General features: G+C 43.8%; 1 protein-coding gene across 1 annotated transcript in view; it reads right to left on the bottom strand.

Moving 5' to 3' along the window:
- greb1 (growth regulating estrogen receptor binding 1) overlaps nucleotides 1-22273 on the bottom strand; it is a 351042-nt gene that overhangs the window by 217753 nt on the left and 111016 nt on the right. Inside the window, exon 2 of the mRNA XM_078541600.1 lies at nucleotides 11615-11684. Coding sequence (XP_078397726.1) covers nucleotides 11615-11659 — 45 coding nt within the window. The 5' untranslated portion in view covers nucleotides 11660-11684. The remainder of the gene's footprint in view (nucleotides 1-11614; nucleotides 11685-22273) is intronic.

Below are 22273 nucleotides of genomic sequence, written 5' to 3' on the forward strand. Positions count from 1 at the left end.
TGCAAGGCCACCTCTCGGTCTTTGAAAGTCCGCAGTCGTCCACTGGCCATGCTGAAGCCACTGGGGGCAGCATTGCTTAGGAGCACTAAGACAGGCAAAAGCACACGGAAGACAGGTACTAAGCGAATGTGTTCCCCCTTCCTCCTCCTCTTCTGGTCACTAAATAGCTAGTGGCAAGGGCTGTGCCCTCATGATGACCAGGTTGTGTAGCATGCAACAGACCACCATGAATCTTGACAAGCGCTCTGCTAAATATTGGAGAGTTCCTCCATAATTGTCCAGGCAACAAAAGCATTCTTTTAACATCCCAATGGCCTGCTCAATCACTGCTCAATTTGTGTGACAGCATGGCTTTCCTTATGCGCATATGGCCCACAAATGTGTGTGTGGGCTGTGCACCAGAGTCATGAGCTATGCATATGCACTCTAATAGTCCTCGTTGCCCAGTAACCACCATTTGGTTTGTCATGGTGGCTCAAATGCAAATGGCATGATGGACTGCCACAGAATGAAGGAGATATGATTGCCATCAGGATACCTGGCACTGACCTGCAATGATCACTGCGTATAGTCGCCCAGCAGCTGGACATTGGGGGAATGGAATCTCTTTGGTTACGTTACATAGTATAATGGATGTGCAGCTTGCAAAGCCGCACGCGTCCAGTCAATGGCGCTCCACATCATGGGGAAGCCTCCAACCCTAGAGAAGCTGCATGCTCTCTCAGCCTGCTTCACTTTGGCAAAGGAGAATGAAATGTGTGTCCGCTGAAGTTTAGAAAAGTAGCAGGTAACTTGACTGAAACATATAAGATCTTGAAGGGATTTGACAAGGTGGATGTGGAGAGGATACTTCCTCTTGTGGGAGAATTCTAAGAGGTCACTGTTTAAAAATAAGAGGTTGCTCATTTAAGGCAGAGATGAGGAGAAATGTTTTCTCTAGGGTCATGAGTCTTTGGAACTCTCTTCCTCAAAAGGTGGTGGAGGCAGAGGTATAGATTCTTGATAAGCAAGAGGGCGAAGGGTTATTCAGGGTAGGCAGGAGCATGGAGTTATGTTTAAAATCAGGTCAGCCAAGATCTTACTGAATGGTGGAGTAGGCTCAAGGCACCGAGCGGCCTATTCCTGCTTCTAATTCAAATGTTCATATGTACATTGTTCCTCAGAGGTTCAGGTAGGAGAATATTTCCCTCAGTGCACTGGGTGTATATGGCCTTCTGTTGAGAGCCTTTCTCCTCCTCCTCCTCCCTCTTCCAGTAGCATGCCCTGATCTTCATCATGTCTGCTCCTTCTCCCTGTCATGCTATAGTCCAGGGGGATGCAAACTACTGAACCTACATCTGGCAGCAACTGGTTTTGCAGAATCCCTGAAATCAGGACAAATAACAACATAATAATAATAATAATAACAACATTTATATAGCACCTTTAACATAAAATAGCCCAAGGCGCTTCACAGAGGTATTGTGGGCAGATGGTGGCTCTCAGTAATGTCACTGGACTAGCAATCCATAGGGCTAATGACCTGGGGACACAGGTTCAAATCCCAGCAAGATAGCTGGTGGAATTTATATTCAAGTAATAAAATCTGGAGTTGAAACCTCGTCTTAGTAATGGTGACCATGAAAGTATCATAAAAACCCATCTGGTTCACTATTGTCCTTTAGGGAAGGAATGCTGTTGTCATGCGAACATACGAACAAGGAGCAGGAGTAGGCCATTCAGCCCCTCAAGTCTGCTCCTCCACTTAATAAGACCATGGCTGATCAGATAGTAACCTGAAATCTGCATCCCACCTACCGCCATGCCTGGTCTGGCCTACTTGTGATCCCCAGTAATGTGGCTGACTCTTAACTGGCCCCCGAAATAGCCTAACAAGCTATTCAGTTCAAGGGCAGTTAGGCAACAAATGCTGGCCTTGCCCACATCTCATGAAAGAATAATTTATGATGACAATGGGCAACAGAAGGAGATATGAGACCAGTTGGCTAAAAGTTTGGTCAAAGAGGTAGGATTTAAGGAGCGCCTTAAAGCAGAAAAAGAGAGGTGAGAGGCGGAAAGGGCCGAGGCAGAGCTGACAGCACGGCCACCAATAATGGATAATAAAATCAGGAATGTTCAAAAGGCCGGAGTTAGAGATATCTCAAGAGGCTTGTAGAGCTGGAGGAGATTACAGAGAGAGAGAGGGGTGAGGTGTGGAGGGATTTGGAAACATGGATAGGAATTTTAAGATTGAGGTATTGCTTAGCCAGGAGCTAATGTAGGTCAGCAAGCACAGGGGGTGATGGCTGAACAGGATTTGGTGCAAGCTAGGACGTGGGCAGAAGTTTGGACAACCTCAAGTTTTTTTAAGAGCATAATGTGGGGGGCCAGCCAGGTGTGCATTGGAATAGTCTAGTTTGGGCAAAGGCATGGATGAGGTTTCTGCAACAGAATAGTTGAGGCAGGGCAGAGTTGGTCGATGTTACAGAGGTAGAAATAGGTGGTCTTAGCAATGGCACAAATGTGGTGAATAGTTTACATCGAAGTTAAATTTGACACTGAGGTCGCAAACAGTCTGGTTCAGCTTCAGACAACTGCCGGGCAGAGGTAGAATTGGTGGAAAAGAAGTGGAGTTTGTGGTGGGGACCGATGACAATGGCTTCAGTGGAAATCTGAAGTTCTGGGAAAAATGGACATGAATTTGGGGGTGACAACATGTTCAAGGGCTTTGGAGGGGGAAGGGAAGTTGAAGATGGGGTGGTAGATGGGCAGAGGGGTCAAGGGTTGCTTTTTTTGAGGAGGGGGTGATGATAGCAGATTTGAAAAAAAAGAGGGACAGAACCTGTGGAGAGCGAGCCACTAACAACGCCAGCCAACATGGGAGCCAGGAAGGAAAGTTGGGTGCTCAGTAGTTTCTAGGAATAGAGTCGAGGGAACAGGAGGTGGATCTCATGTACAAGGCGAGTTCAGACAGGGCATGGAAGGAGAGAGGAGAGAAAGCAGAGAAAGCCACAAGTTTAGGGCTAGGGCACAAGCTTTAGAGGGACTTGAGGTAATGGCAGAGGGAGCGGATTGGATGGTCTCAATTGGTGACAAAGAAATCCACGGGGTGGAATTTTATGGGCCCATGTGCGGTGGGGGCGGGGCCATAAAATGAGGCAAGCCATTCAAAAGTCCATTGACTTCAGCAGGGCCATAAAATCTCACCGACGTAAAATTCCACCCATGAGCTTCTTGCACTTGTTGGAGGCAAGGGTGGAGGAGACAGAGCAGAGCGGTTTAGGGTGGCAGCCTGTTGGGGGGAAAAGGAACCTTTGCATTCCAGTATGATACTGGAATAGGGAGCAGTTTTAGCAAAACAAGGGGAGGACACAATACTGTTTACATGGTTCAGCTACAGCTAGCAGTAGATGGCTAAACGATTAGCCGTATCCATTCAAGTCTGCATCCTTCAGACTTAAGGGAGCAAAGGTGAAAGCCATGCTAGGAGGAACGCCCAGAGTGAGAGAGGGTAATAGTTTTATTTGGACAAGGACATTGAAGGTGGAGGTGAGGGTGTGGTTGGGCAGATCAGTAGTTGCAGAGATGTCATGGTGAATGGAGGGCCAAAGACTAGATAGTTAGGAGTTTGAAAGAAAGAAAAACGTACATTTATACAGCACTTTTTACAAGAGTGCAGCTCGAAGTGAATTGGGGAAATTTCCCTCTGGCATGGCTGCTTGACCCCAAGTCCTAATGCAGGTCACACACCATTCAGTCTCTTTACATTGCTGCACATGTGCTACCATGCAAAAGAAATTTATAGGGGCCACCCACTTAAACAACTCACCCATGCACTCCAAAAAGGAGGGGAAGCCCCATTTGGAGAGAATTTTTTTCCCCCCAGAGGTGGATACAGAAAGTAGGATTTGAAAGGGGAAATAGGATGTGGGTGGAGAGTGATGCAAGGAAGTCCTTACCTGTGATAGATACTATGGGGTAGCAGGGCCATATGAGAGGATAGGATCAAGCAGGTGGCTATGAATATGGGTTGGGGAGTTTATATGGAGGGTGAGATCAAGGGAGGATAGGAGCACAGTGAACTCGGAGGAGAGAGAGAGAGAGAACATGATGAATTGAGATGGGGGTTAAAAATCACCAAGGATGAGAAGCCACTGAGTGCAGAGGCTGAGGGCAGAAAGCCCCAAAAATAGCTCATTGTGAAAACGGAACAGCACTTGGGAGGGCGGTAGAGAATCAGGATTTTAATGAGAGGTGAGAGCGGTAGAACAGGGTAAAGGAGGGGAAGATGCCAGAGGGGTGAGAGGACAGACCAAGGTGAGATGTAGTTATAACAGCCACACCACCAGCAACACGAGGGTCTGGACAGAGCTAGTGGTGAAAGGTATAAGCAAGTGAAGAGGCTCCAGTGAAGGGGAAATATTTCCTCACCTTTCAGCCAGGTTTCACTCAAGGTCATAATGTCAATGCAATTATCCATAAGAAGTTCATGAATGGCAACGCCTTGTTCACGAGTAAACGGACATTCTAGAGAGAGGTGGAGAGTGCGGCAGTGACAGCTGCAGCATTCACAGGGTTAGCAGTAGGAAGGTGAGGACTGGGAGGAGATTGGCAAGATTAGCTGCCAGCCAGTCCAGTGTCCTGGGCAGGAAGGTCAGCGCAACAGTAGGATGGGGCAATTGGGATTGCTGCTCATGGGTAAAATCTTCCATTCAGCATGCGGGGGCGGGCCCCGCATGCCGTCGCACGGTGATGTTGGGCGTGCATCCCAACGTCACCGCGCGTCATTCCGATCTTTAGTTTGGCGGGCACGCGCCGGACTCAGCTGCGCACCCGCCGAACTGTCAAAGGCCTTTTAAGGCCATTAATAAACTAACTGAAGTGATTGTCAGGGCTGCCCGTCCAACCTTAAGGTTGGAGGGCAGGAGAAGAGCCCAGGCGGCCTTTGCATTTTTCATGAAACCTCATCCACGGGCGGGATGAGGTTTCATGAAGTGTTTATTAATTAAATAAAATTTTTCATGAAAATTCATAAACATGTCCCAGCTCATGTGACACGTTCATATGAAGGGACATGCCCGAATTATTTTATTTTTTTCCACCTTTATAACTGAACTTAATCTCCCTGAGGCAACTCCGTGCCTCAGAGATTTCTGCGCTCTTTCACGTGCAGGCCCTGACTCTCCCTCCTTCCCCTGCTTGCACAGGTAGTGCTGAGCACTTCCGGGTGTGCGTCACGCTGGGCGGGCCTTAATTGGCCCACTCACGCAAAATGGCAGCACGCAGCCAATCGTGGGCAGCGATGGGCTCCGTGCCCGTCCACGCCCGCTCCCGACCGGCCCGCCTGTGAGGAGGCCCTGATAAGTGTCTTGATATGGCCTTTGGAGAATCCCGTGGAGGCACAGAGAGAAACTGTCAGGTTATTTAAGAGGTGGGGGGTTCAAGCTGGGGAAGGCAGCAGTATAGCAGTAGGTTCAGGAGTGCTGAACGGTTCAGGTAAGATTTTGCGAAGGCAGAGTACCCAAGAAGGGAGAAAGGAGGCATGGCAACAGGAGAGAAGGGTACAGGAGGAGCAGAGTGAAAAGTAAAAATAAGGAGGAAAATAATAAAGTGGAATTGGAAGTGATGGGCTCAGGTCTGGAGCAGCAGCTCAAGTGCACACAATAACAGGAGACAAGGGAAACCTAGGCCTGGTTACATAGCATTAATTAGGTTGCATATATCCGAGCAGTGAATGGGGGATAGAGGGGGAACAATAGGATTACATAAGTCCCGGGTAAGTAGGTGGAGTTAACTTGGAGCATTGACGAACTGTTGTTCAGATTCAGAGAAAGGTGTGGCAAGTGAGTGAAGCCCAGGAGCACAGGATGCAATGTACGTGCGGCACCACTCCCCAAAGACTTCAGCAACTTTAAAAATGCTGGAAAACACCAAGCACTTCCACAATCGCACTAAGAACCCTCATGTTCAGCAGTGCCATGTTAGGAAAAGGCACCAGCTGGAGTACCGAGCTTCAAAATGGCAACACTGGCATCAAATCAGCGTTACCCATCATGATCTGTCTTTTCTACGCACTTTGAGGGGACGCTCTCTGCATGTGTGCTAACACCCTCAGCAAAATTGTGCAGGCAGAACAGCATCTATGATGCTGAAAAGTGAGGTGATATAGAGCTGAATTTCACAGCCAATGTCTTTAAAGAAAAAGGTTGACCAAACTGATTTTCAGGAAGCAAGTGCATATTTAAGAATAGAGACTAATTATGTTAAGACACATATTCCTATTTCTGCTAACATCAATGGAAAAAGAAGATGTGAATAAACTGTGGTAGTGGAAATGGATGGCAGGCGCCAAAATGCTATAGCTCCATATTTATCACTGTATGAGAATACTTAAGAGGTGTTGAAGAAGTGAGAGACCTTGGAGTGAATGTCCACAGATCCCTGAACGTAGCAGGGCAAGTTGATAAGGCGGCATATGGAATCCTTTCCTTTATTAACCGAGGTATAGAACATAAGGTCAGGGAGATTATGCTGGAACTGTATAAATTATCACCGTCTCCTGCCAATGCAAAACGGCCGCCGATTTGCATCTGCACACGTACACTCATCCGTGCATGCACAGAAATCCAATGTCGTCAATGTTGGAGCCTGCAGCCTGGAACTCGAGAGTGGCAGAAGGGTGTAGGAAGGATTTGCTGACAGGAAACTAGGTTGTGAGTGTTAGACGAGGCAATATAATCTAACACTGAAAGCAGCCTATGATCCACTTAGATTACTGGGACAGCGAGACGGAGTTTAGGAACACTCACCAACACGACTGCAGCAAAATATCCCACAAGAAAAAGGTAGCTGTTTCCCATCTGCAAATCCTTCCCTTCTAACCCCCAATAAAAGGAGTTTTCAAAATCCATCACTGTCACTCCAGGGTAGAAATTCCTGTTACCGGCGCCAATGCTGCTGCGTATGCACCCCCCTATACATTACCCCCTATAAACGTGGCAGCCGTTAACCCGGGCCTGTTGTCAGCATACAATGCACGTGTACGGCATCGGCAGCAAATGCAGCCATAAATCATTTGTTAGGCCACAACTTAAGCACTGTGTGTAGTTCTGATCACCTCATTACAGAAAGGATGTAGCTGTATTAGAGAGGGTACAGAGGAGATTTACAAGGATGTTGCTCAGGCTGGAAAAATGCAGCGATGAGGAAAGATTGGCTAGGCTTGGGTTGTTCTCCTTGGAACAGAAGAGGCTGAGGGGAGATCTGATTGAGATGCACAAAATTGTGAGGAGCCTGGATGGAAAGGGCCTATTTACCTTAGCAGAGAGGTCAGTGACTAGGGTGCATAGATTTAAAGTGATTGGTAGAAGGATTTGAGGGGACATGAGGAAAAATGTTTTCACCCTGATGGTAGTAGGCGTGTGGAACTCTCTGCCTGCAGAAGCCCTCAACTCATTTAAAAGGTGCCTGGACATGCGCCTCCAGTGCTGTAACCTGCAGGGTTAAAGACCAAATACTGGAAAGTAGGATTGGGCTGGGTGGTTCATTTATCGGTTGGTGCAGGAAAGATGGGCCAAGAAGCCTTTTACTGTGCCGTAAATTTTCTACGATCCTATGAGGATTCTCCATACTCCTTTGTAATCATTAGCGAACATTAAGATTTTTTTTATTTGTTAATGCCCTACTCAAGCCTAGTCGTGAAGAATTGAAGTAACATTATAGCACAGGGGAATTTTTTGCTCTCATCCATTGATATAATTGACATTGTCATGTGCATCACGGTGCAGGGGGAAGAGGAGGCAAAGGGGACAACCCAGGAGAGGGCACAACAGGCACATAACTTGCTGTAGGCTAAGCTGGTCGGTCAGAAGAAGTTCAGATAGTTAACTTCGCAGAATGGGGAGATGGGCCTAGGCTCAACCAATAAACTGTGGCTGAGGTGCACCATCTAAAAGAAGACTGGTAGAACCTTAGATACATAGAAATGGCAAGAGAGAAATGCATGCAGCGCATGAGTGATGTGAACAAAGAACCTGCATTTATGAAGTGCAGTAGATTATAGTCACTTTTGAATATTGCAGACACTGGAAATCTGAAATAAAAACAGAAGGTGCTGGAAATACTCAGCAGGTCTGGCAGCAACTGTGCAGAGAGAAACAGAGTTAACGTTCTGAGTCGAATATGACTCTTCACCCGAAGAAATACTCCCCATAATTTATGAATGTACACCATTACTGGGGGCATTACATGCTTGAATTTCCAATAAGGCTTCCCAACTCACAGAACTCCTCACTGACCATGCATTTTTGTAAAACTGTACCTAAATGAATAATACCAAATCTATTAGAAAACATTCACCAAAGTACAATTGCGATACAGATAGTTAATATAAGATCAGGTTATTAAAAGACTCAAACGTTGCAGTAAGTTCACAGGTTAAGTTATGTATGTGATTGTTTGATCTTTTCCAAAAATTATCATAATAATGACAAATGAATATTAATGAACTGTACTGTTTAAGGCATTTATTTTCTGATTTTCTGACTGGTTCTGTATGTACCTTCACTAGAAGTGACAAATGTTAAAATCATTAAAGCTCCATTGACACAGACATCTGCAAACAAATTTCTAACATTAATCTTTACAGTGAAGAAACATTTACACTCAGACAATGATTCGCATGACCTCAGGTCATCCGTATGCACATTAAAACCAGTGAAGTACTTTTGGAGTGCAGTCACTGTTGTAATGTAAGGAATCAAGGCAGCCAACTCGCACGTAGCAAGATCCAACACATAGCAAACAAATAAATGCCCAGATAATCTTAATGATGTACATTGAAGGTGGATTAATATGCAACCAGGACACTGGGAGAGCCCACACACTCTTCAAATAGTGCTGCATGATCTTTTACATCCACTTGAGAAAGCAAAGATGCTTTTCATTCAAAAGGTGTCACTTCAGGCACTGCTGCACTTCCTCAGAACTACACTGAAATGGTAGCATAAGATTATAGGCTCAAGCCTTTGGAAGGATGCTTGAACCCAAGACCCTTTGATGGAGGTGAGAAGGGATCCATTCTTCCTCACTGTATCATACAGCAAACAACATTCACAGTTGCAGTTCAAAGCATTTACTCAGATAAACTCAAGACTGGCTTTGTAAAATGAATCATTGTTGGAAGGCTTAAACTGATCTTTTTGTTTGACTTCAGATACTGTAGACTGATAATGTATCGCATATCAGTAGTTAATTAGGTCTGAACAATACGAGTAAGAATAGCAATACAATAGTATAGACCATGATTTAGAATGTTCTTGTGATGCACATGTGCACTATCCTGCATCAATGTTCCAAAATGTATTGTTTATTCTAGCTTTTCCTGAAATTCCACATATGTTAAACATTGCAAATTTAGCTGGTTTCCATCTACTGCTTTCTGTAAAGGGTCTCCATTGCTTGTGCACGCTGTATGGGCAAGGCGAAAACAGAATTACCTGGAAAAACTCAGCAGGTCTGGCAGCATCGGTGGAGAAGAAATCAGTTAACGTTTTGAGTCCTCACGACCCTTCGGCAGAACTGAGTATAGTTAGGAGAGAGGTGAAATATAAGCTGGTCTAAGGTGGGGGGGCGGGGGGAGAGAGAAGTTGAGGGTGTGGTGATTGAGTGCTTGTCCCCACAATCACCCCACCCTCAACTTCTCTCTCCCCCCACCCCCCCCCCACCTTAGACCAGCTTATATTTCACCTTTCTCCTAACTATACTCAGTTCTGCCGAAGGGTCGTGAGGACTCGAAACGTTAACTGATTTCTTCTCCACCGATGCTGCCAGACCTGCTGAGTTTTTCCAGGTAATTCTGTTTTTGTTTTGGATTTCCAGCATCCGCAGTAGCTTTTAGCTTTTTGTTTTTATCTCTGTATGGGCAAGGCGTGTGCCCAAGTGTTTGTCAATATATATTTGGAGTCACAGAGTCAGAAATCATTATGGACCATCAAGTCCATACTGGATGACTCCACAGCAAACTAGTCCCTTTTCCCTGCTCTATTCCCAAAGCTCTGCAAGTTTATTTCTCTCTAATGCCCATCCAAATTCCTTTCGAAATCATTGATCGCCTCCGCTTCCACAGCCCTCATAGGCAGTGTTCCAGGTAATTACCACTCACTATATTCAAAAAAATTCTTCCTCACACTCCCACAACAACCCCACCCCCATATCTCTTGCCCAAAATCTTAAACTTGTGTTTATTATTCATTTTCTAAGAAAATATTAACAATCAACATGAGCTTGATAAAGTTCTTGACTACTTTAGACACTATTTTGAAACAAAACTAACATTAATAGTGAGACAATGTACTTTGTTGTGATGAGCTACACTGTTACCAGTAAAAACAAAAGTGCATTTCAAAGTACCTCTAAATTATCAGCATGTGAAGACGCTCATTCTCCCAATTTGTCACCTTGACCACCATGAATGCTTTTTGGGGAGGCAGACATATAAGCCCCTGATTTTAAATGCATTAAAACAAACTGATGGGGAATCCTGGAGAGCATATATCCAAAATCATGATAATCCTGCTCCCAAGCAGTGGTGAGTTGCTTTCCGAGAAGGAAAGAAAACATGTACATTAAAAGGAGCAAAAAGAAATGTTCAGGCAACCTTGCACCTCCTTTGTAAAAAAGCTGACAAGGATTGAGAAGCAGCTCATCTGTTCGGTACTGATGTGAAACGATCATATTCAATCAAACCTTCAGTGCCTTGAGTTTGATCAATTAACTGATATTGATGTAGATCTACCCAGTTTCTTTAAAAAAAGAGTCTTGGTGTAAGAGACAGAATGATCACTTTCATCCACAAACCGACATTTTCTTTATTACGCCAAAATGATTAAAGAGCAGGTCCCATCTGTGGTGGAGTTTTTTTTTGATTTAAGTTAATTTTCTATTTAGAAAAGTGAAGGAATGTTGGTGCCGAGCAAGGGCACATTTATCTGGCTTTTATTTTCTCTGTAAATCTTGGGTCAATTTTATGCTCGTCAGGGTGAAGATTCTTCTGAATCTTAGGATAATTGGGCAAAAGAATAATGTCATAATCTGGGCAAGATCTTAAAGGGTCTTAAAATGTAAACAGAACATACAGCAAGAGATTTAGATATGCAGTGAACCATTTTGGTGACCCAGCAATGACAATGTTCTTGTAATAAAACTGCAACTTAACCTAGTTTACAAGGAACAACACAAAGTTAATGAGCTCAGTTAGAATTTCCTTGGCAGCTTTGCCAACACCATTTCATACATTGCAAACAGGTGTCAAAAACCAGTATCCTCAACTTTTGCCTTTGAAAATTTTAAACCATTTACTATTATTAATTATGTGTTCCCCAATGCCTAATTGCCAACATTTCCAACAACTCAAAACTCCTCCAATCTCAAATAATTGGTTAGATAACTTGCTATGCCCTGCACTGGATTATTGACAGAGGCTGAATACTAGCTGTGGATAGATTTGTTACCCAATAATAAGGGTGACTTTTTATTTTTAAAATGAGACAGTTCTAAGATTGATATAGACCACGTAAGCAAAAGAGAAATGGGAACATACAATGAATAGTGCAAAATGGAAAAATAGATTATTTACCTTGTAATCCTCATTGTTTGATTGGAAGATCTCCTTCACACACATAAGGGTGTTGCCTCCTACAGCATGCCTAAATGGAAAAGAGAGGGGAAATCAGGCTTCACTGAATTCCTTTATATGCTCAGATTGCAACTTTTAAGTTTCAAGATTTGTGAAATTGTGTCCATATTTGCAATGTCATTCTTTTTCTCATTCATTCTATTCTGCAAGTGCTTAAGGTAAACATGTTAACTATTGCATTCACTGGAAGTTTCTGAAAAAAGGGCTTCCCTTGATAATTCAAGTAAGTAAAGAAACAAAATAGAGTTCTAATGGAAGGACTATCTGAATAACAAATTTTACTTCTAACCAATAGAATTTTGCCTAATAGAAAGCCATGATTCACCTCTAAATCAAATGCCAAAGAGCTTGATTGCTATTTTAAAAAGATCCATATTATTATGACTCAAAGTTAATCTAGTATGTAAATAGGTCTTGCCATCCTATTAATAGCTAAAAACAAGCCAGTGGGGAAGCAGGATATATGGGATAGAACCTCACCCATATTGAAGTCTAATTTGTAAATCAAAACAAGTTAATTCTTTTGTCAGGTTTGCACCAGTTGGTTGTGTTCATAACAGTGTGGAGGGAGGGCTCGACTGGATTCTTGTTGCCTCTCTCTACGAGCTACAAACTAGACAGAATAACAAAGGCTCTTTTTTGTTGTAAAGTAGCAAATAATTTCGAGCAACAGCAGTACACCATAGCACAAAGCCATCCCTAACTCAACATTAATTTGCAATCTTACTCCAGGAAAGAAGCTAAAGGTCAGGTAGCATGGGAAAATGTTGCAGTGTTTCTAGGTTTGGGGCTTAGGCGTATGAGTGGGGAAATTGGAGCTTTATTTTGTATCTAATTCTTGCCATATCCAATTTGGGAGTAATTGAGATTGATGGGGACATCCAAATCATTTCCATTTTCTGCAGCTTACCAGCATACAGATCAAAAATAAATTAAGTTGAAAGAAACCAGTATGTGAAATACATTACTTGTGCAAACTGACAATGCTAAAGCCACAGCTTTTGACACTACCCCACCCACCCATTTCTATACAACACTTCAACACAATATAACTGTTACATCAGGCTTGTCCAACGTCCACCCCAAGGGCTGTTGGTAGTTTTCAAAGTGCCAGTAAGTGCAATGGTAGATTCTTCAAGAAACAGCTCCACCAATCACATGCTGCTCCTTGCCCATGTTTGCTGCTGATAGGCACACGAGTGAGCCTATCAGCAGCAAATGTGGGAGAGAAGCAGTCTGTGATTGGAGGAACAGCAGCAAGTGGGCTTCAGAAACAGAGGTATTGGGGAGAGAGTGACTTGCGGCTAGGCCGGGCCAGGAAAGAAGAGTGTTTCAAGTCTTAAGGACAGCAGCGCTTCATCAGTGTCTTCTCAGTGAGAGGCTTTATTGAACTGATCATGACAGAGTCACATGACTATGGCAAGTTACTTAGTCAGTACAGCATTGCATTTCCAAAACCCAAACATCCCCTTTTTCATCTTAAAAAAAACATCCCCCTTTTCATATAAAAAAAAGATACAAAATCCCCTTTTTGAACTCGAGGACCTCTGGGATTGATGGTAGTTCTGTGCTCAGTACAACTGGTGAGATCCCTTCTTCCGGACTGCCCAATTGCTGTGAAGGAGCAGCTTTATTAGTTGTTTGGATATGCCTGCAGTTGCACTGGTATATTTGGTCATTCATTTCCATTGCGTACAATCAAGGTGACAATTTCTTTACACTAAGTTTCCACGTAGCTGACTCCTGTTGAGAGCACTGAAGGTTTACACCCTGATTGGCTCTCCAAGGCTCAGCTCTGGTAATGGTTTGGCAGTCTTGTCAAACTGAAATTTGGCTTCCTGTTGTTTCACCTTGATCTTTTCACTCATGCCTGTTATTACTTCTGGTTTCAGTAGCTTTTTTGCTATTGGGAGAGTAGTTTGAGTGTGGCGTAACATTAGTCTCTGGACAGGACTACTTTCCATACCTTCATTCAGTGTGTTTCTCCACTTGAGGATCACCTTGAATACATCTGTGCTAGATTTGCTCAATTTCTTGACGAGTCCTTTGGTGATTTTCACTCAGCCTTTCCATTCGACTGGGGATAGCGCGGGGATGATGTGCAGTGCTGAATTTCCCAATCCTTTGTGAATTGGCTGAATTCTTCACTTGTGAACTGAGGGCCATTGTCGCTTATCACAATGTCTGGAATGTTGTACTGACTGAAGCGAGCTTTCAGGAATTCTACTATTTCTCTCGTTGTCGTTGAAGTTAGCTGGCCTAACTCCCTGTAGTCAGAATAGCAGTCTACAGTAACAAAATAATCAGTTCCTGCCAAAGTGAAACGGTCTAGTCCCAGCTTCATCTATGGTCTGTCTGGGATGTCATGCGTCATCAACGGCTCTCTAGCTTGTTTAGCTTGGTACTTGTTACAAGCACTGCACTGGCCAATGTGGTCTTTAATTTCATTGCTCATGTTTGCCCAGTAGACTACATCTCTTGTCTTTTTCAAAGTCAATTCAATCCCTTGATGGCTTGCATGGATGTGCTTCAGCATCTCTCCTCTCATCTCCTTAGGGATGATGACTCTATTTCCTTTGTACAAGATGCCATCTTAGGCTGTCAATTCTCAGTATGCCCAGTACGCTCTTGTGACCACAGGTGTATCCTTGATGCTCTCAGGCCGTCCTTTCATCATTACTTCTTGTAGCGCTCATAAAGTTGCATCTTGCTGGGTAGTTCACTTGATTTGAGCAAGGTGCTTATCTGTCAGTTTCAATGTCTCTGCTGGGTTGATGGATTCCAGACCATGTCTAGCTGCTGATTCATGTTGAATCTGGAAGATGTCACATTCTGTTGTAGCATCCTCAACTTTCTTCATAGGGAGCACTGCTCTTGACAGCATGTTAGCAATGTACACCTGTTTTCCTTGCTTCTATGTCACATCCGGATGATACCTTTGTAAACAAAGTAACATTCTTTGCAATTGCTTGGGGGCAGATAATAGCGGTTTACGAAAAATGCTTTCAAGGGGCTTGTGGTCAAACTCCATTGATACTCTGTCTCTCCCAAGCAGGTACTGATAAAAATACCCACAGGAAAAAACATTAGCCAGGCAGTCTTTCTCACTCTGAACATAGTGTCATTCCATTTGCGTTAGTGCCCTGGATGCAAATGTGACCGGTTGCCCTTGCTACATCAGAGTTGCTCCCAGACCCATCTTGCTGGCGCCACACTGCAAGGCGATTTCATCACTGACATCACAGTATTTCAGTTCTGGCACTGTCAGCACTAGTTGTTTGATTTTAGTGAATGCTGCTTCTTGTCCTGTGCCCCAATACCACAGCACCTCCTTGGCCGTGGCCTTGTGTAATGGTTCACCCTCTGATGACACATTAGGCAAAAATTTTGCGAAATAGTTCATGAATCCAACAAATCATTGTACTGTTTTCATGTCTGTCGGTCGCTGCATCGCAAGTACAACTCTCACCTTGTCAGGATCCAGGCGAAGACCTTTTACCATCAATATCTGATCTATGTACTTGACTTTAGGCATCTTCAGTCGCAATTTGTTCTTGTTCAGCTTCAGATTCATCCGGCGAGCTCCCTCCAGTAGTCATATTAAATTCTAATCATGGTCCGCTATGGCTTCTTCCACACACATAGACTAGTAGATCATCCACTATGGCTTCCATTCTGGGAAGATCACTGACTACCTCATGCTGTCTGCGTTGATACCCTTCTGGAGCTGTGCAAATGCCAAACGGAATGTGCAATCATCTGTATCTCTCGAACGGTGTCCAAAATGTTGTTAGAAAACTGTTGCTTTCATCCAGCTTCACTTGCCAGTAACCAACCTTCACATCTACAGTAGTGAATATCTTTGCCTTGGCAAGTTGCAGCAAAATTCCTTCGATGGTTGGCACGGGATGCTGAGATCTCTTCAGCTCTTTATTTGGATCCTTTGAGTCCAAACATACTCACAGCTTTCCAGGTTGTTTCACTGCCACCACGCTGCTAATCCAGTCTATGGGAGTTGTCACTTTCTTGATTACTCCCCCCTTTTCCAGCTCTTCAATCTTGTCTTTTAGAATTGACTTGAAGAGAGCTGGAACTCTTCAGGGCAGATGCTGAACTGGTCTTATACTCTCATCTACTTCGAGATTATATTCACCTTGTAAACATGCCAACCCTGTAAACACATCTTTGTACTCCTATAGGGTCTGTTCTGTCGTCAATGGTTTTGTGTGTTGTGACACGTAGTGAATCTCTGTTGGCATGTTTAGGGTTACCAGTCCAAGCTTTAGGCTTTCTTCAGCCGAAATGTGTGGTAGCTGCATCCCATCTATGATCTGGACTGCCACACCTTCTTTCTTGCCATTGCATTGGGTTATCAGACTCATTTGTCCTCTCGGTATGAGTATCGTGCCAACATAAAACCTCAGTCGTACTTTCGAGGGCTTGATTTTCAGATCGCCATGTTGAGCCACTTCACACAGGTCTGTGATGTTGCATGACACACCCGTGTCTATCTGACATTTTTTATTCACCTGATACTCTTCTTCTGGAGTCATCACTGTCACAGTTATAGTCGTAATTATCGTTTTGATAAATGTTAAGATGGTAGCTTTAAGAATTAACCTGTGTTGTACAATCACATGATCTGTGTAAACCAATGAGTAAGCAGCACGGGGAACCTCTAAGAATGAGCTCTTCTTTAGTTATAGAGTTTGATGCACACATGTAGCTGCTGCTGCTGTATTGTAAATAAAGTTCAATGTATCGACCAACAAAAGTTGCCTGGAAAATCAACTCTCTAACAAACTGACAACAAGGATAAATCAGATCCTGTGCTGTGGCCCAGCGATTGTGAGTATCTAAGATAATTAAAAAGAAAGGAAGATATACTCATCCAAGATGCGACAGTTTGGCAGAATCAATCCCTTTGAGCTAGCCACAGACGATTGGTCTCATTATATAGAAGGCTTGCATTCTACTTTCAAGCCAACAAAGTCATAGGGGAGGAGGAGAGTGATTCTCCTGAGTATTTGTGGGAGCAAGATTTACAGTTTAATTTGAAGCCTGACAGGCCCCAGTGCCCCTGATTCAAAGACTTCGTTAAGGGACATTTTCAACACAAGCCCTCAGTCACAATGCAGAAGTTCAGGTTCAATTCACGGAATAGTGCCCCGAGAGAGACCATTGCTACCTACGTGGTGAAATTAAAACAACTAATGGAATATTGTGATTCTGGTGAAACCCTGAATGATATGCTCAGGGATCGTTTGGCATGCAAGAGGATGCTGTTCAGTGAAAATTGCTGGCTGAAATGGATCTTGGTTTTAAGAAAGCGTTAGAGATAGCGCTTGCAAAGGTAAGCAGTGTAAGGGATACACAAACGATTCAAGGTGCGCAAAATGGCGCCATTTTCCTAGCTGGGTGGGAACAGTCGGCCGAAAGTGGCGTAAAAAGCCATAAGTGCTCTGTGAAACGGGAAACATTCCCCACTAACTGAAAATTTAGAGGAAACAGTTCAGCAGCGAATTTGAAAACTAATTTTTATCAACGCAGAAACAGTCATACTCCTAACGATTGGCAATTTGAAAAGGTGGAGTGTTATTTTTGTCACAAAAGCGGGCACACTTTGAAACAATCCAAAGCAGGATTAAAACAGGCTTCCAGGCAACAAATGAAGTCCAACGAAATTAATAGCATGGAAGAGCCAGAAATAATCAATTCTGGCATTTATTCCTCATTCAACATGAAAGTTGGGAAGACAGAGCCAATTACTGTCACATTGCAAGTGAATGGTAAACTCTGGGCAGGTCCGGGACTGATGTCCGAGGGGGAACATTTGCTAGAGTGGTTGGGGAGGGTTTAAACTAAAATGGCAGGGGGATGGGAGCCTATGCAAGGAGTCAGAGGAGGGGGAATCAAGGACAAGAACAAAAGACAGGAGGCGGAATAAAAAAAGTGATAGAGAAATCAAGGGCAAGAATCAAACAGGGCCTCAGTGAAAAATAGTGTGAACGGGACAAGTAATGTTAAAAAGACAAGCCTTAAGGCTTTGTGCCTTAATGCGAGGATGGATGAATTAACCGCGCAAATAGATGTAAACAGGGATGATATAGCCGGGATTACGGAGACATGGCTGCAGGGTGACCAGGGATGGGAACTGAACATCCAGGAGTATTCAGTATTTAGGAAGGACAGACAAAAAGGAAAAGGCGGTGGAGTTGTATTGATGGTTAAAGAGAAAATTAACACAATAGTGAGGAAGCATATTAGCTCCAACGATGTGGAATCTGTATGGGTAGAGCTGAGAAACACTAAGGGGCAAAAAACGTTAGTGGGGGTTGTATATAGACCCCCAAACTGTAGTGGTGATGTTGGGAATGGCATTAAACAGGAAATTAGAGGCGCATGTAAGTAAGGAACACCTGTAATTATGGGTGATTTTAATTTGCATACAGATTGGGCAAATCAAATCAGTAACAATACCGTAGAGGAGGAATTCCTGGAGTGTATACGGGGTGTTTTTCTGGACCAATACATTGAGGAACCAACGAGAGAACAAGCCATCCTCAACTGGGTATTGTGTAATGAGAAAGGAATAATTGGCAATCTAGAAGTGCGAGGCCCCTTGGGGATGAGGGACTTTAATATGATACAGTTCTTCATCAAGATGGAGAGTGACGTAGTTGATTCTGACTTGGGTCCTGAATCTTAATAAAAGAAACTACGATGGTACGAGGCGCGAGTTGGCTATGATGGATTGGGAAACGTTACTTAAAGGGATGACGGTGGATAGTCAATGGCAAACATTCAAAGAATGCATGGTGAACTGCAACAATTGTTTATTCCTGTCTGGCGCAAAAGTAAAACAGGAAAGGTGGCCAAACTATGGCTTACAAGGGAAATTAGAGATAGTATTAGATGCAAGGAAGAGGCATACAAATTGGCCAGAAAAAACAACAGACCTGAGGATTGGGAGCAGTTTAGAATTCAGCAAAGGAGGACCAAGGGATTGATAAAGAAGGGGAAAATAGAGTACGAGAGTAAGCTTGCAGGGAACATAAAAACTGACTGTAAAAGTTTCTATAGGTATGTGAAGAGAAAAATATTGGTGAAGACAAATGTAGGTCCCTTACAGTCAGAAATAGGGGAAATTTATAATGGGGAACAAAGAAATGGCTGACCAACTAAATACATACTTTGGTTCTGTCTTCACAAAGGAGGACACTAATAACATACCAGAAATGTTGGGGAACACAGGGTTTAGTGAGAGGGAGGAACTGAAAGAAATCAGTATTAGTAGGGAAATGGTGTTGGGGAAATTGATGGGATTGAAGGCCAATAAACCCCCAGGGCCTGATAATCTACATCCCAGAGTACTTAAGGAAGTGGCCCTAGAAATAGTGGATGCATTGGTGGTCATCTTCCAAGTTTCTATAGACTCTGGAACAGTTCCTACAGATTGGAGGGTAGCTAATGTAACCCCACCATTTAAAAAGGGAGGCAGAGTGAAAACAGGGAATTATAGATCAGTCAGCCTGACGTCGGCAGTGAGGAAAATTCTAGAGTCCATTATAAAAGAATTAATAGCTGAGCACATGGAAAACAGTGGCAGAATCGGACAGAGTCAACATGGATTTACGAAAGGGAAATCATGCTTGACTAATCTACTGGAATTTTTCGAGAATGTAACTAGTAGAGTTGATGAGGGGGAGCCAGTGGATGTGGTTTATTTGGGCTTTCAGAAGGCTTTCGACAAAGTCCCACATAAGAGATTGGCGTGTAAAATTAAAGCGCATGGGATTGGGGGTAGTGTATTGAGATGGATAGAAAGCTGGTTGGCAGACAGGAAACAAAGTGTAGGAATAAACTGGTCTTTTTCCGAATGGCAGGCAGTGACTAGTGGGGTACCGCACGGATCGGTGCTGGGACCCCAGTTATCCACAATACATATTAATGATTTAGATGAGGGAATTAAATGTAATGTCTCCAAATTTGCAGATGACACAAAGCTGGATGGGAGGGTGAGCTGTGAGGAGGATGCAGAGATGCTTCAGTGTGATTTGGACAAGCTGAATGAGTGGGCAAATGCATGGCAGATGCAGTATAATGTGGATAAATGTGAGGCTATCCATTTTGGTAGCAAAAACAGGATGGCAGATTATTATCTGAATGGCTATAAATTGAGAGAGGGGAATGTGCAACGAGATCTGAATGTCCTTGTACACCAGTCGCTGAAGGTAAGCATGCAGGTGCAGCAGGCAGTAAAGAAGGCAAATGGTATGTTGGCCTTCATCGCCAGGGGATTCGAGTACAGGAACAGGGATGTCTTGCTGCAATTGGAAAGGGCCTTGGTGAGACCACACCTGGAACAGTGTGTGCAGTTTTGGTCTCCTTATCTGAGGAAGGGTGTACTTGCTCTAGAGGGAGTGCAGCGAAGGTTTACCCGACTGATTCCTGGGATGGCAGGACTGACATATGAGGAGAGATTGAGTCAATTAGGATTATATTCGCTGGAGTTCAGAAGAATGAGGGGGGATCTCACAGAAACCTATAAAATTCTAACAGGACTAGACAGGCTAGATACAGGAAGGATGTTCCTGATGGTGGGGGAGTCCAGAACCAGGAGTTACAGTCTGAGAATATGGGGTAGACCATTTAGGACTGAGATGAGGAGAAATTTCTTCACCCAGAGAGTGGTGAGCCTATGGAATTCGTTACCACAGAAAGTAGTTGAGACCAAAACATTGTATGTTTTCAAGAAGGAGTTAGATATAGCTCTTGGGGTGAAAGGGATCAAAGGGTATGGGGAGAAAGCGGGGGCAGGCTATTGAGTTGGATAATCAGCCATGATCATAATGAATGGCAGAGCAGGCTCGAAGGGCCGATTGGCCTACTCCTGCTCTAGTTTCTATGCTTCTTAAAAATGGAAGTAGACACTCGTGCTTCTACCACTGTTGTGGGAGGACACACTTTCAGATATTTAAATAAAGGTGTTCAACAATTAAATTTGGAGTAAACCTCTGCCAAGTTGAAAGCATACACAGGCAAAGAAACCCAGGTAAACGGTCTCACCAGAGTACCTGTTTATTATAGACACCAAACAGCATAACTACCAGTGATGATGGTAGAAGGTGAAGGGCCAAGCCATCTAGGTCGTGATTGGTTGAAGGAGATTAAATTAAACTGGTCCAAAATCTTCCAGCTGTGAGCAGGAGGACTACCTGAGCTGCTAAAAAAAATGACACCGTCTTCAAGGATGAACTGGGAAAAATCAAAGGACTACAGGCCAAGATTTACCTGGACCCAGAAGCAACTCCTTGTTTCTTGAAAGCAAGACCGGTGCCATACGCCCTGAGAGAGAAGGGTGATGCTGAACTGAACCGGCTAGAGAGGCTGGGTGTTTGGTTCTGGTCCAGTTCTCAGAGTGGGCAGCACCCGTAGTCTCTGTCCTTAAACTAGACCAGGCTGTCCAGATCTGTGGGGACTATAAACAAAGCAGCCAAAGTGGACAGGTACCCTATTCCCAAGATTGACGTCCTATATGCCAAACTAGCAGCAGGGACAATGTATACAAAGCTTGACATGAGTCATGCATATCAGCAACTGGAACTGGACGATGCCTCCTGAGAACTTGTGACCATAAACATCCACAAAAGGTTATGTCAACACACGCGCCTGCCCTTCAGTGTTTCTTTGGCCTGTGCCATTTTTCAGAGGATGATGGAGAGCTTGCTACAAGGATTACCTCAAGTTGTGGTCTACCTGGCCGATGTACTAATAACTGGATTCACCGAAAAGGAACAAGGCAAGGTACTTCAGAAAGAGCCTGGAGAGTCCAAGGACCGCAACTGGGTGAAAAAGGAGTGTGTAGTTATTCAGCAACCTGAAGAAATGAAGACTGTCTTAAACTACGACATGGAAGAACAGCTGAAGAAACTCAAGGGGATTCTGCTGAATGACAGAGTTCAAGATAAAGTGAGTGAGTTTTGCAAAGAAAACCTGTTGAAAGACCTTCGCACTCTACAAGGATCCCTCAGGTCAAAGTTTGTACCTCTGGAAAATTATGAAGAGAAACAGGAAGAATTTAACATCACTCTGAACAAATTGAAGAACCAGTTGGCAGAGAAGATACAGCAATGTTCAAGGTTCCAGGAGGATGCCAACAGATACAAAAAGGCGGCAGAAGAGCTGAAGAATCAGCTGAATGAGGCTAAAGAGGCTTTGAAAGCAAAAGTCGTCGAACTTTCCAAGGTGCGAGTAGATAATGAAATCATGGGTAGCTCAACTACCAAACTAAGACAAGTTGTGATTTCATCTGAGAGAAGACTGGCCGACAGTGAAGTCAAAAAGAAGGACAAGACTCAACTCTGTGGTAGAAAGAAGGCGACAAAAAGCAATAAGGTTCTGAAAAGACAATAAAAGGTAGGAATGAAAAAGTTAACAGGTGAATCGTTGGAAACTAAACTTGCTCGTTTCCTATTTCACGACAGGACAACCCCCCACACTACGACAGGAGCAACACCTGCAGAATTACTGATGAGACTCTGTCTTCAAACAAGACTAAGTCTGATACTTCCCAATTTGGAGGGGAAAGTAGAGAAA

This window comes from Cetorhinus maximus, chromosome 5, assembly GCF_964194155.1.
Source record: "Cetorhinus maximus chromosome 5, sCetMax3.hap1.1, whole genome shotgun sequence".
NCBI lineage: Eukaryota > Metazoa > Chordata > Chondrichthyes > Lamniformes > Cetorhinidae > Cetorhinus > Cetorhinus maximus.